The 13,749-nt window shown below is 45.1% G+C and overlaps 1 protein-coding gene and 1 pseudogene across 6 annotated transcripts in view; both read right to left on the bottom strand.

Moving 5' to 3' along the window:
* Positions 1-13,749, bottom strand: part of Elmod3 (ELMO domain containing 3) — a 46,536-nt gene that overhangs the window by 26,952 nt on the left and 5,835 nt on the right. For all 6 annotated transcript variants that reach the window (XR_012911634.1, XR_012911635.1, XM_075983816.1 and 3 more), the window contains 2 exons: positions 8,502-8,576; positions 7,405-7,474 (listed from right to left, as the gene is read on the bottom strand). Coding sequence is in view for 4 of the 6 variants with exons in the window: in XM_075983816.1 (XP_075839931.1) it covers positions 7,405-7,474; positions 8,502-8,576 (145 nt within the window). In the remaining 2 variants the exon portion in view is untranslated. The remainder of the gene's footprint in view (positions 1-7,404; positions 7,475-8,501; positions 8,577-13,749) is intronic.
* LOC142855715 (rab GTPase-binding effector protein 1-like) lies at positions 1,457-4,361 on the bottom strand (annotated as a pseudogene).

Here is a 13,749-nt window from a genome sequence, read left to right as displayed (position 1 = left end):
GAAAGCTGAAGGAACAATCTTTAAAGTCATTTTGGTCTTGGGATGTGGCCCATGCGCTAGAGTGCTTGCCTAACACACAAAAAGCCCTTGGTTCAGTCCCTAACACTGCACACACCACGTATGATGACGTGTGCCTGGAATCCTAGCATGTAAGAGGTGCAGAATCAGAAGCACTTGGGGGATACAGGAGACCCTATCTAATACAAAAAAAATAGGCTATTTGTTTATTATTTATGTGTTTATCTATGTGTGTGCATGCACATTGCCTGCAGGTGGGAGGAATGGCTAACAGAGGACGTTGGATTTCTTGTCATGAATAGTTCTGAGCCACCTGACCAGGGCACTTAGAAACGAACTCTAATCCTCTGAAATAACAGCAAGCACTACTAACCACTGAGCTATCTCTTCAGTTTCACATTAAAAAAGGCAGCCAGTGGTGGTGCATGTCTTTAATCCCAGCACTCTGGAGGCAGAGGCAGGCGGATCTCTGTGAGTTCGAGGTCAGCCTGGTCTACAAGAGCTATTTACAGGACAGGCACCAAAGTTACACAGAGAAACCCTATCTTGAAAAACCAACAAAACAAAAACAAAAACAAAAAGACAAGAAAAGAAAAAAAAAGTAACATATCTTCATCAAAAGTCTAGTGTGTCAGATTTGAAGAAAAGGCAAAAAAATTTTAATTCTGGGGATTACAGATTCTGGCTAATGGAAAAGTGAACCAGGCATGGTAGTACAAGCCTTTAATCCCAGCACTTGGGAGGCAGAGGCATGCAGGTATCTGTGAGTTTATGCATTCCCAACCTGGGATTCACCTTGTTTCTAAAAAAAGAAAAAAGAAAAGAATGAAAGAGAGAGAAAAGGAAAGGAAATGAAAAACCAGGAAGGAAGGACTGCACTAAATATAAAGGGAAATGAGCGAGCAACTTCCCTCTGTGGCCCTGTAAAGCACACAGGGCACTGCAATGTCATTTCCACCGCACAGGACCCTTCCCAACAGAAACTGCCCCTGTGCTCACCAACTTGCCATTCACAAGACCGTGTGAGGTTTTGTTTAGATGTGGTTATGGTTGTTGTTGAGACAGAATATTCCTCTGTAGTCCAGATCAACCCCAGTGCCGGGAGGCAAGCCCCGTGCCCCCACAGCTACAGGAGTAGCTATTATTTGCCTCCTGCAGGACTAACAATCCTTTCTCTCCTTTTCCTCACTAAAAGGTTGGAAACAGCTTCCTGCGGAGCCTCGGTGCTGCTGTCAAAGGAGAAAACACTGGGCTAGAGATCTGATTAAAGAGCGCATGGAAGGGCCATGCTGGCCTTGATTCTCAGCACTCTGGAGGCAGAGGCAGGGGGATCCACGAGTTCAAACCCACCCTGGGCTACAGAGAGCTACCAACTGAGTTCCATCTCTAGCCCATTTCAACTTAGCTGTAACTATGTCTGCTACATGCCTTTATTTATTCATCGACATGATCTCAACTGTCCCTTTTCAACCTTTGTTCGTTCTAATTCAGCTTTTAGACTAGAAATGGAAGCTATCTCCTCCTTGCGGTTCTCTATTTCCAGCTGTAGAGTCTCTTCAAGGTTTTCTTTTAAACACTGTTCTGCTTGGATCTGTTCTTTTAGGGACAGTATTTCAGCCTTCAGCTTCTCCTCCATGTGGTCTGCTGCTGTCCGCACATGAATGATGTTCTCACGGTATTTTAACACTAGTTCCCAGAGCACCTCCACAGGATCTGGGAGAATGAAGCCTTCTGCTAGCTGTAATGACACATGCAAGCTATGCTTCCCCTGGAGGCTGTCATTGTCTTGCTGTAACCTCACCAGCTCTTCTGAAACCTGGTCACATGACTGCATCTGTTCCTGAACATCCAAAAGCTCTGTTGTAACTCTTCAAGTAAGCCCTCGGGGACTTGAGCTCTTACAAGTGCAGATATCTGGAGGCCTGAGTCCTCGGTGCTGTTTGATAAAGTCCTCTAGCTCCTGTTTCTCTTTCATTGTCTTCTCTAGCTGGACACTGGCTTGCCTTAGCATGGCTTGCAACTTTTCCACCTGGTCTCTTGTTTCAGCTTCCTGAATCTGAATTCCTTGCAACTGTTTTTTGTAATTGGAATACAATGTCTACCAAGCTTATTTCCAGCATTATGTACCTCTTTCTGCAGGAGATTCCATCGGTCTCACTCACTAAGCGGTAACCACTGAGAGATACATATGCACTCTCCATACCTTGGGTGACGCTGGAGAGGAGGGATGCTGTCTCCTCCTGTTCAGGCGTCATTGCCTTAATTGCTCTTTGGTTAACTTGAATCCACTTGGCATCTGCAGTGACTCAAGGGACACAGTATCAAAGTTCTCAGACACATAATCTGCTCCAACCAGTGGTTCAAAATCCGACTCATCCAAGTTTCCAGCAGACTTTGCTTTGTAGTTATAGCCTAATGCTTTTGATTGCAATGAGCTTGAAGTTCCCAAGCTATCTGTAGACGGAGCTCTCCGGAGTCCATCTTTTTTTTGTTTGTTTGTTTTTGTTTTTGTTTTTCGAGACAGGGTTTCTGTAGCTTTGGAGTCTGTCCTGGAACTCCCTTTGTAGACCAGGCTGGCCTTGAACTCACAGAGATCCCTCTGCCTCTGCCTCCCGAGTGCTGGGATTACAGGCGTGCGCCACCACCGCCCAGCTTCCGGAGTCCATCTTTAAACATGTCATTGTCTGATTGACTGAATGGATCTCCAGATGGTAACAGGAAGTCTGCATCTAAGGAACGGACTGACCATGGGTGCTGTCTAAATGTTCCTCGTCAAGTGAAAATGCTGTCGAAGAAAGCACACACTACTGGCACTTTTACTTCTTCAAAATCTGGGTTTCTGTTGTTGTTCTTTTCAATAAAGGCTGAGATTCCAGAGACTGGTAGTTGGCCTTCTGCCATGTACGTTTTAACTGGTTGTGCTGCTATCGTTCTTGCTCCAAGAGATGGCAAACTTCATGTAATTCTTTCCTCAATTTCTCAGCATCTTCCTGTAGAACAGATTTCTGAGTGTTCAAAACAGCTCGGTCCTACAGCTTCTCAGCCTCCAGATAATGGTTCAGTTCCTTAACCTTTGGCCTCCAGCTCTTTAATCTTCTCTTCAGCTTCTGTCAGTTTATCTTTAGAGCTGCAGTTTACTTCTCCATGGGCACCACGACAGAGCGGAGCTTCTCAGCATCTTCTTGGGTCCTTTTCATTTCATTTTCTAAATTTTCTTCCTCTTGACCTTCAGACAACCTTCTTCTCAAATCAGCTATTTCCCACTCTGCATTTTCTTGATACTGTGCCCACTGTGCTCGCTCTTCCTCCAGCCTCAGAAGAAACTGATGCTCATAGTCACGAACTGTCTCTTTCATTACAGCCTCAAGTGCAGCAACCTCTTCTCTCCACTGCCTTTAACCTTCATCGAGAGCTTCTTGTTTAGTATTCTCCGAGGCTGTGGCAATTGCTTTGATATTCTCCATCTCTGCCTGAGCCTCCCACGGCTGTGTCCGAACGTGACCCAGATCATCCTGTGCAGCTTGCAATACTGCATTTTGTCTCTTCAGATCCTCCTCTTTAGCCAAATACAGCTCCTTAAATTTTGCTCTCTTTTGATTAAATTCTTGCTCAAGCTGCTGCTGTACACATAAAAATTCTGCATTAATTTTTTCCAATTCTGCTACCTGTTGCTGAACAGAAATTCTCTCTGCTTGCTCCAAGAGAGGGACACCTGCTCCTTTATCAGACCCGTATTAGCTCTTATAACACGTAATAGCCCATTCATTATTCTAGTAAATGTTAGCCACATGGCTTGGTACCTTTTTCAGCAAGGCAGTCACATCTTGCTTCTTCGGTGGCAGGCTCACAACTGTGGGGGAATGGGCTTCCTCTTTCCCAGACCGCTCCTGTTCTCATTGACCCACCTCTACTTCCTGTCAGGTTATCCTGCCTATACTTCCTGCCTGGCTACTGGCCAATCAGCATTTATTTAAAATATAATTGACAGAATACAGACCATTCTCCCACACCACAAACCAAAGTTTAAGACCATAGAAGTCACATAATTACAGCACAAGTACATTTTAAATGCCAAAACAGAAACAGCTATAATGGAACTTGTTTCTGCTTTCACAAAAAATTCTGACTTTGGGTAAAATGTGTCCATTCTGGTGTGACTTAGGTGACTGCAATGCTTAAGAGACATTAAAAAAAACTTGGCTAACTTATTATTATCAGATGTATGTCCGTGTTTGTGTGAGCACACATGTACAACAGCACACGTGTAGGTCAAAAGACAACTTCTGGAAGTCGGCTGTCTCCTCCCTTTACGACATGGGTTCTGGGGATCCATCTCTAGCCATCTGGCTTTCATAGCGAGCCCTTTACCTTGCCAGCCCTGAAGCTCGTAGTCAGCTCCGGAGTACTAGAACATCTTAAACTGATAAACAGGAATGAAACACACATGTGTATCGACTGCTGAGTTTATGTTCGTGTCATCTTTGTAAATATATCACTTTCAAATGGAACTCCCACGAATGACTGACTAAGCTCACATATTAGAAAGCAGACACTGTGCCAACCAGAATCACAAAATGCAAAATGCTGGGCTTAGAGAATACCAACCTGAAGCCAGGCATGGTGGTTCATGTCTGCAAACCCAGCACTCAGGAAGACTGCTATGAGTCTAGGGTTAGCCTGGGCTATGGTAAGACCATGTCTTAAAAATAGTAATAGTAATGAGAAAAAACTTCTAATAACAAAAAGATTGAAAAGGATACTAGACAGGTCATTGCTCAGTCTGCCATCGAATCAACCTTTTTTTAAATCAATGACCTTGTACAAACAGGATCTGGTGCTTGGGTATATCTTTTGTCCTCTCCAAAAGACTTCATTTTGACTTTTATGAAAATTACAATTCATATAATTTAAAAATTGCCAGGCATGGTGTCATACATCTTTAATGGCAGCACTTGGGAGGTGGAGGAAGAGGCAGGCAGATCTCTGTGAGTTCCAAGCCAACCTGGTCTACTTAGATCCTATCTTGAAACAAAACAGGAAGGACAGGAACTAGAAGAGACACTGTCACATGACTTTGGTCATGGGATACCCTGCACCAATTTGGGACTCCAACAGCAGGCAGGGCAGCAGATGCAGTCCTTTCTGAACTTCACTGAACCTTGGACCTTAGGTAGGATCTCATGTAGTCTTGGATGGTCTTGAACTCACAATCTAGCCAAGAATAACCTCAAACTTCTGACATTTCTATCTCCCTCAAGTTCCCAAGTGCTGGAGATACAGGCATGTGCCATCATGCCTGCTTAAAACCCATTCCACAGAACATTACCCAGCCTCTGGCGCTTTGTTGTACTAATAAAAAACGGATTGATGGAACAGACGTGTGGATTAAATAAAACACCCTGAAAGCTAATGAAAACTGAGGAGAAAATGGCGGGAAGCGGAGATCACTCACTGCTGCTGCTTACTAGCTGTATTCTTTTTTTTTTTTTTGGCCAAATTATGTAAGCATCTGTGAGTTCTCAAGGGACTGTCATAAGAATGAGCAATTCTCCATCTTCTTATAGGGGATGCAGTCTAGGGTTGTTATTGACACAGCCATGGCCTTAGGCCAGCAAGTCAGAGTGGGATGGGTCCTAAGGAATGGACTGCGAGGACATTCCATCTGGCTACTTCTAGCCTTTGGGTAGCAGACACAGACTCAGAACGACTTAGTTATATAATGCTGACAGACTTGGTCTTGTATGAATAGAGAAAATGGAGTTCAATCTTGAGCAAGACTATGGGAGATAAAAATGAGGGACAAAGTGGATGAACAAAAAGACATGAATGAGGGCTTGGGGATTTGGCTCAGAGCATCTGCCTAGCAAGTGTAAGGCCATGGGTTTGGTCTTCAGCTTCCACTCCAGAGAGGAAAGACTGGAGAGGGATGGCTTAGCAGTTAAAACCACTTGCTGCTCTTCCAAAGGATCTCAGTTTGGCTCCTAGCACCTGTCCTGGGAGCTCATAGATGACAGTAACTCTAGCTTCAAGGCATCCAATACTCTATTCTGGCCTCCGCGGGCACCCAGCAACACTCATACACACATAGACACACACACATGCATATATGCATAAACATAATTCTTTAAAAGCAAGAGAGCAAGGTGGTGCACTCCAGCAACAGGGATACAGAGGCAGGAGGATCACAACAAGTTCAAGGCCAGCTTGATCTATAGAATGAGCTCTAGGAAAGATGGGCCTACACAAGACCTTGTCTCAAAAGAACAGAAAACAAAACGAATGAGGAGTGTGGAACACTGGGAAAGTGGTGGGGCTGGACACAGCCTTCCTACCTTCAACCCTGGTCTCCGAGCTCCTTGATCATTGATAGACCTACCTCTCACCCAGTGAACTCTCACCTACAAGTGATTTGACCACATGTGTAAGCCAGAAGAAAAACCCTGGCGAGAGGGCAAGGGAATCTGCCATTGCCAACAGTTATGCAACACAAAGTTCAAGGTTTCAGCTAGCTCACCCAGTTGGTGCCTAAAATCTGGAGAGAGATGGACAAACCATGTATGCACTGTTTCTGTCCTCTTGGAGCCAGAAGATGATCCTGACATGATATAGGGACCCACAGGAGTGAGTGTGTGTGCATGTATGCATGTGTGTGTGTGAGTGTGTGTGAAGCAAATATCTCTAGGATAACTAATGCATTTCACATTTTTCTTTTCCTTTCTTTTGCTATTTAATTGACTCCTTTATTTTGCCTTTCCCGTTTATCCATCAGCTAAACAGCACTAATTTAGTTATCCTGTAAATGGAAATTAGCCAAGAGCACTATTGTTTTGGTGGTGAGGGGAAGGGTTTCTCTGTTTAACAGTCCTAGCTGGCCTGGAACTCACTTTGTAGACCAGGCTGGCCTTGAACTCACAGAGATCAGCCTGCCGCTGCCCCCTGAATGCTGGCATTAAAGGCGAGGACAACCATGCCTGGCTCTGTACGGTCTCATTTTCAGACTGTCCTTGAGGATGACAGGTGTTTACATCCTCACTGCTGTGTTGGTGAGATGGCTCACACCTCCAAGGTTGGTAACCTGATTTCATCCTTGGATCTGAACAGTGGGAGAAGAGGACTGATTCCAGCATGTCATCCTCTGGCCCGCAGTCCCCCCATAAACAGAAAATGTAATTTAAATTTTTCACTGTAAACTGATATACACGGCTTGCCCGGAAGTACATAGCAAACCGGCTCCTAACCCAACACTGTTTCTAACTTTTGTTGGGGAACGATACAAACAAAACTCTGAAAGGGCAGGAGCAAGGAGGATTCAGAAGAGGGAAAGCAGATCCTTGGTGGCTCTGACCTGGGTCCCACCCAAACCCTAGGGGTTCTTGGAGTCCTTACCACCTGGCTGCCATCCATTGGTTTCTGTGGTCAGGGCCTGGAGAATGCCATGGTTCTTCAGCTCTGAGATCTGTAGGAGCAGGTGACCTTTAGAGTGAGGGTAGACATCCTGTCTCCCCCCACACAGCTCTTCCCACCCACTGTATATGAAACATTCTGGAAATGAGAGGCAAGAAGAATATAGTTTGCTCAGATGGACTGATTAAAAGTAAGTGTGTGTGTGTGTGTGTGTGAGAAAAGTAAGTGTGTGTGTGTGTGTGTGTGAGTGTATGTGTGAGTGTATGTGTGAGTGTATGTGTGAGTGTGTGTGAGAGTGTGTGTGTGTGCACTCACGTAGGCCAGAGGTGAACTTGGGTTTTGTTACTCAGGAGACTTCCACTTTGCTTTTTGCAAGAGGGTCTCTCACTGGTCCCTGAGGCTCCCTGCTTTGGCTAGACTAGCTGCCCATTGAGCCCCAAGATCTGCCCGCCTCTGCCCCCACAGCACTAGGATTGCAAGCACAGCCCCCATGCCTAGCCTTTATGTGCGTTTCAGACATCAAACCCAGGTCCGCATGTGGGCACGACAACAACTTTACTGTGGATTACCTCAGTCCTAACTGCCTGTGTGTGTGCACACTCACGTGAGCTCAGAGCCGAGTGCACACTAAACACTCATTCTACACTGAGCTACACCCAGTTCTAAATTCAATCTTGTTTTTGTTAAAGACAGAGCATAGCTATGTTGCACAGGCAGGCCTTGAACTCTTGTCTTCCTGTCTCAGACTCTGATATGATCGGGCCTACAGGCCTGCACCACCTCCTCCAGCTGAAAGATATTCTTAAAGTGGAGTTCCTGGATATGTTGACTGTGCGGTTGCAGTTTGTTAATGTGTGGGACAAACGCATGTCCTGTTGAATGCTATAAACACAGAGGCACACAGCCCCTTGGGACAGCGGTGTGCTTTGGCATCCCTAGTGCATTCGATGCTCATCCTCTGGGTGCTATGATCTTATCAGACAGACACTGTGTGTCGGGTTTGTGCTTGCCCTCCTGTGTCCCCAGTACACAGAAGCTTAGGTTGGCAGCAGAGGCACACAAGAGCGTGTGATATATACCGGAACTCCTCTGAAAGCCACGAGTGCACCACTGTCCTTGTACAATGAGGAGTGCCCAGCAGAGACACTTTCCACCTGCAAGACAGACAGACAGACAGACCAGGGTCAACTTCCTGCAGCAATCCCCCATAGCCCATGGTTTAAATTCCTCATCTTTTCCTAGAATAAGAAAGAAATGAACTTTGGAGAAATCTAAAGAAAACCATTTAGACATGGTGGTGCACTTGGGAGGTCGAGGCAGGAGAACAGAGGAGCCTATCTCTACCCTCAGCTCCCACAGAGGGGGTGGTGCTGCAGGCTTTTGCTTGAGACACTGGGTTCACATGATCTGAAGAGAAGCATGTAGCATTGTACATGTAGTACTGTAGGTCTAACACGGTGTAGCACAGATATGGCTAGGGTATCCACCATAAGAGAAAGGAAGGGAGGATAAAGGGTAGAAGAAGGGAGGACAAAACCATAAAAGGATTACTTAATGTTATTTAAGAAATCACTTGATGTATGCATGTATGCTTGTACATATGTATGTATGGGGCCATGTGTGTCAAAGCATGCATGTGCAGGTCAGAGGGCAATTTGTAGGAGTTGGGTCTCTCCTTCCACTATGTCAGTCTGGGGACAGAACTCAGGAGACTTGGCAGCAAGTGCCTTTACAGATGAGCCATCTCGCCGGCCCCTAAGTCCTGGAACTTGCATCAGTGAAGTTCATTTAGGCACTTTGCCCAGCCCTTTCACTCAGCAAACCTTTCCCCTAATAGCGTTTAAAAAACATAAGAGCTAAGTAGCGGTGGCGCGTACCCGTAATCCCAGCTCTTGGGAGGCAGAGGCAGGCGGAGAGTCTGAGGCCAGCCTGGTCTACAGAGTGAGTTCCAGGACAGCCAGGGCTACACAGAGACACTGTCTCAAAAAACAAAACCAAACAAAAACCAAACAAAAAACAAAAGAGGCAAAACCAAATCACAGCAACAAAACACTTACATAACTGGTTCCCCTCACATCACAAGCACAGATTAGGGGCCAATCCTCCTACCACATTAGGAAAGAATTCTATAAACCAGGAAATTAAAAGAAAATTTTTTAGGAAGCACGTGACAGGGAGGGAGAGTCAGTTTTCTTTAGATGTGTGGGCCCTGAATGGTCCCAGTGCCCCAGCAGCTCCCTTCACCCCCACAAACACCTGAGCAGAACAACTGCACTTGAGGCATTATTTTTTTTTTTTTATTAAAGGGAAGTCATAAATTTGGACGGGGTTGGGAGTGGCTTTGGGAAGAGTTAGGGGCAGAAGTAAGAGGCAAATGCAATCATATATGTATATATATATATATATATATATATATATATATATATATGTATATATATATATATCATATATATGTACCAAATTCTTGAAGTTAGGAAAAATAAATTTTAAAACACACACAGGGGATTTTGTCTCAAACCAAGCACTCAGCCATTTCCCCAAACCAAACAAACCATACAACCGAGAGTGGTAGTTACAGCCTTGCAATCCCAGCCCACGGGAGGCAGAGCCATCACTTAAGATGCTGTTAGCTGACCAGTCTAGGCTACAAAGCAACACCGGCACACACACAAAACACAAAAATAATCCAGTAGAAAATCCGTGATTTGCACAGAAGGAAATATCATTTTAAATGACTTGAAGTGTGAGGTTTGTGTAGGCACATGTGTGACAGTCAGAACCCAACCTAACATGTCTATCCTCACTTCCCACCTTGCTTTGAGGCAGGGTCTCTTATTCCTTGCTGGTGTGCCAGGCTAGCAGGAACATTGAGGGGACTACCTCAATCTCGCCATAGGGGTCACAGGCACAGGGCACCACATCTGGTCACATGGGTTCTGAGGATCCACGTTGTGCAGAAAGAGCCTCACCCTGTCAACCACCTCCCTGGCTCAAAAGCACATCCTTATTGTTCAGAATTGTATCTTATTTTTATTGTGTGTGTCTTTCCGTGAATCTGAGAATGCCATGTGTGTGCGGGAGCTCAAGGAGGCCAGGAGAGGCTCGGGTCCTGTGGTGACAAGACCTCTGACGTAGGTGCTGGGAACTGAGCCCAGGAGCTCTGCAAGAGCAGCAAGTGCTCCAGCTGCTGAGCCATCTCTCCAGCCCCAAGATTTAACAATCATAGATGTGATGGCTATTCTTAGTTGTCAGCTTGACTACATCTAGTATTAACAAATCAAGCTGCTGGACAGACCGTGGGGGATTTTTCTTGGCCATCTGAAGTGGAAGGAAGCACATTAACTCTGGGCCCACACCTGCTTCTGGCAGCCTACATAAAGGACACAAAAGCGGAGGCTTTGGCTTTGCCTGCTGGCCCTCGCTCTCGCTGGCAAGTCCATCCCTTCAGTGGCATTAGAGCCTGCTTCCTCAGGGTTCTGGTGTGTTCTCAAGACCAGCGGAGGCATCCAGACTCATGGACTAAACAACTGCTGGATTCTTGAGCTTTCTGTTAGGATAGGAGGATCACAACCTGTAAGCCACTCGAATACACACACATATAACACACACACACACACACACGTACATACACACACGCACACACACACACACACAATCAGTTCTGTCCTCTAGAGAACCCTAATACATATGAATAAATGACATATGAACTATTCTGAGATAATGTTTCTTTTCTCAAAGGTCAAAAAATGTGATAATTTTTTTTTTTTTAGCTAGGATGATCAAGGGTTATAATAACATGTTGGCGTGTCTAACCTTTCAACCTTACAACAGACACTCTCATCTATAAAATTTACAATCAAGAACACAGACTCAAGTTATAAAAAAGAGAAAGTTGCAAGAAAGATGTTCTAATGATGTAAATGTCCTCTTAAAGAATATAGTTTTGCCAGGCGGTGGTGGCGCACACCTTTAATCCCTGCACTTGGGAGGCAGAGGCAGGAGGATCTCTGTGAGTTCGAGACCAGCCTAGTCTACAAGAGCTAGTTCCAGGATATGCTCCAAAACCACAGAGAAACCCTGTCTTGAAAAACCAAAAAAAAATAATAAATAATAATAATATAGTTTTGCTGGGCGGTGCTGGCGCAACCCTTTAATCCCACAGCGCTTGGGCAGCAGAGGCAGGCGGATCTCTGTGTCCAAGGGCAGAGTGGTCTACAAAGAGAGTTCCAGGACTGCCAGGGCTGTTACACAGAGAAATTCTGCCTTGAAAAACAAACAAAACAAAAAACAATCAAACAACCAAACGAAACTCTAAACCTTAAAGTAGGTCCACTCAGTGAGACACAGTGAAGTCCTGAGGAAGTGCTGGTCTCTGGGATTTATCACAGCACACAGGCTGCCGTATCTGTGCGCCAACTGTACGACCCGAGAGCCTCTTTCCACGCGCCCTGTGGAACTTAGCTTTCCTTTCTCAGAATGGAAGAGACGCCTCTACCTTTAATATTCATTCCATCACTGTTGTTTGTTTGGAATCTTGTTTCATTCTGGAGCTCTGGCTGGCTTATAACAAGTGCTGACCCCTTTGTTTCCAGCTCCTCCCGAGGGCTGTGGTGACAGGTGGGGAAGTTTCAACAGAGAGCCACCTCACCGTATTCTACCCATGTGTTTCATTTATCTTACCATTCCTTCCTACCTTTCTCTTTCCTCCTCTCTTTCCCATTGTCAAACACACACACACACACACACACACACACAGTGCATAGGATGCTGCGAGTTCAGCCCAGCCTGGTCTACAGAGTGAGTCCAAGAACAGGCTCCAAAGCTACAGAGAAGTTCTCAAAAAACCAAAGGAAAAAAAATTAACACAAATCTGTAGCAGGGCAATTGTGGCACATGCCTTTAATCCCAGCATTCAGCAGGCAGAGAATGGCAGATCTCTGTGAGTTCGAGGCCAGCCTGGTCTACAGAATGAGGTCCAGGACAGCTGAAGCTACCCAGAGAAACTCTTTCTCAATTTTTTTTAAGACTTAAGACTTATGCTTATGAGTATGAGGCTGGCATGCATGCCTGTGCACATCATGCACGCATGCCTGCGACCTGTAGAGGCCAGAAGGCATCAGGTCTCCTGGAACAGGAACTACAGATCGTCACGACCCACCACATGGTGCACGCGCTGAATCTGGAGCCTCTGCAAGAGCAGCCAGTGCTCTTGACCACTGAGACATCTGCCTAGCCCCTTATTTTCTTTTGAGACAGGACTTGATTGTGCTGCCCTGGCTGGTATGGAACTAACTAAGTAGATCAGGCTGGCCTCCAACTCACAGAGATCCACCTGTCACTGCCTCTAAGTGCTGGGACTAAAGGGGTGGCCACCACACCAAGTTCTATTCTGACTTTTTAAAGATTAAGTGTGTATATCTGTGTGAGTGTATGTCATATGTGTGCAGAGGCCACAAAGGACACCGATCCCTGGAGCTTTAGTTACAGGAGACTATGAGCCAACTGACGTGGGTCCTCTAGAAGAGTAGCTAACTTTTTTTTTGCTTTTTGTTTGTTTTGTTTTGTTTTTCAAGATAGGGTTTCCTTGTAGCTTTGGGGCCTGTCCTGTAACCTGCTCTGTAGAACAGGCTGGCCACAAACTCACAGAGACACCCCCGCCTCTGCTTCCTGAGCGCTGGAATTAAAGGTATGTGCCACCTCCGCCCAGCTCTAGCTCCCTCTATAAGTCTTATGACTCCCATGCATACAATCTCAGTTTCTGTGCAAAGGGCTACACGGAGAGCTTCTCTAATATGTCTTTCTGCTTTCCACATCCATAGGCCTAGTACAAGATAAAATAAATTTTGATTGACAGTATATCTCAATAATAATTGGTAAATAACTCATCAAAAGTCTCTCAAACAAAAAAAGCCCAGGACCAGATGGTTTCAGCTCAGAATTCTACAAGACTTTCAAAGAAGAACTAATACCAATACTCCTCAAATTATTCCATATAATAGAAACAGAAGGAACATTGCCAAACTCTTTTGATGAAGCTACAAGTACCCTGATACCCAAACCACAGAAAGACATTACTAAGAGAATTACAGACCAATCTCACTCATGAACACTGATGCAAAAATACTAAATAAAATACTGGCAAATCAGAACCATCATCCACCATGACCAAGTTGGCTTCATCCCAGAGATACAGGGATAATTCAATGTATGAAAGAAAATCTGTCAACATAATCCACCATATAAACAAGCTGAAAAATAAAAAGCACGTGATCATCTCATTATATGATAGTTTGTATAAGTGATCCCAAAAATTCTACCAAGGAACTT

Source organism: Microtus pennsylvanicus, chromosome 8 (assembly GCF_037038515.1).
Source record: "Microtus pennsylvanicus isolate mMicPen1 chromosome 8, mMicPen1.hap1, whole genome shotgun sequence".
NCBI classification, from domain to species: Eukaryota; Metazoa; Chordata; class Mammalia; order Rodentia; family Cricetidae; genus Microtus; species Microtus pennsylvanicus.
Note: the sequence above shows the minus strand (reverse complement) of the source record. Positions and strands in the feature narration are given on the sequence as shown.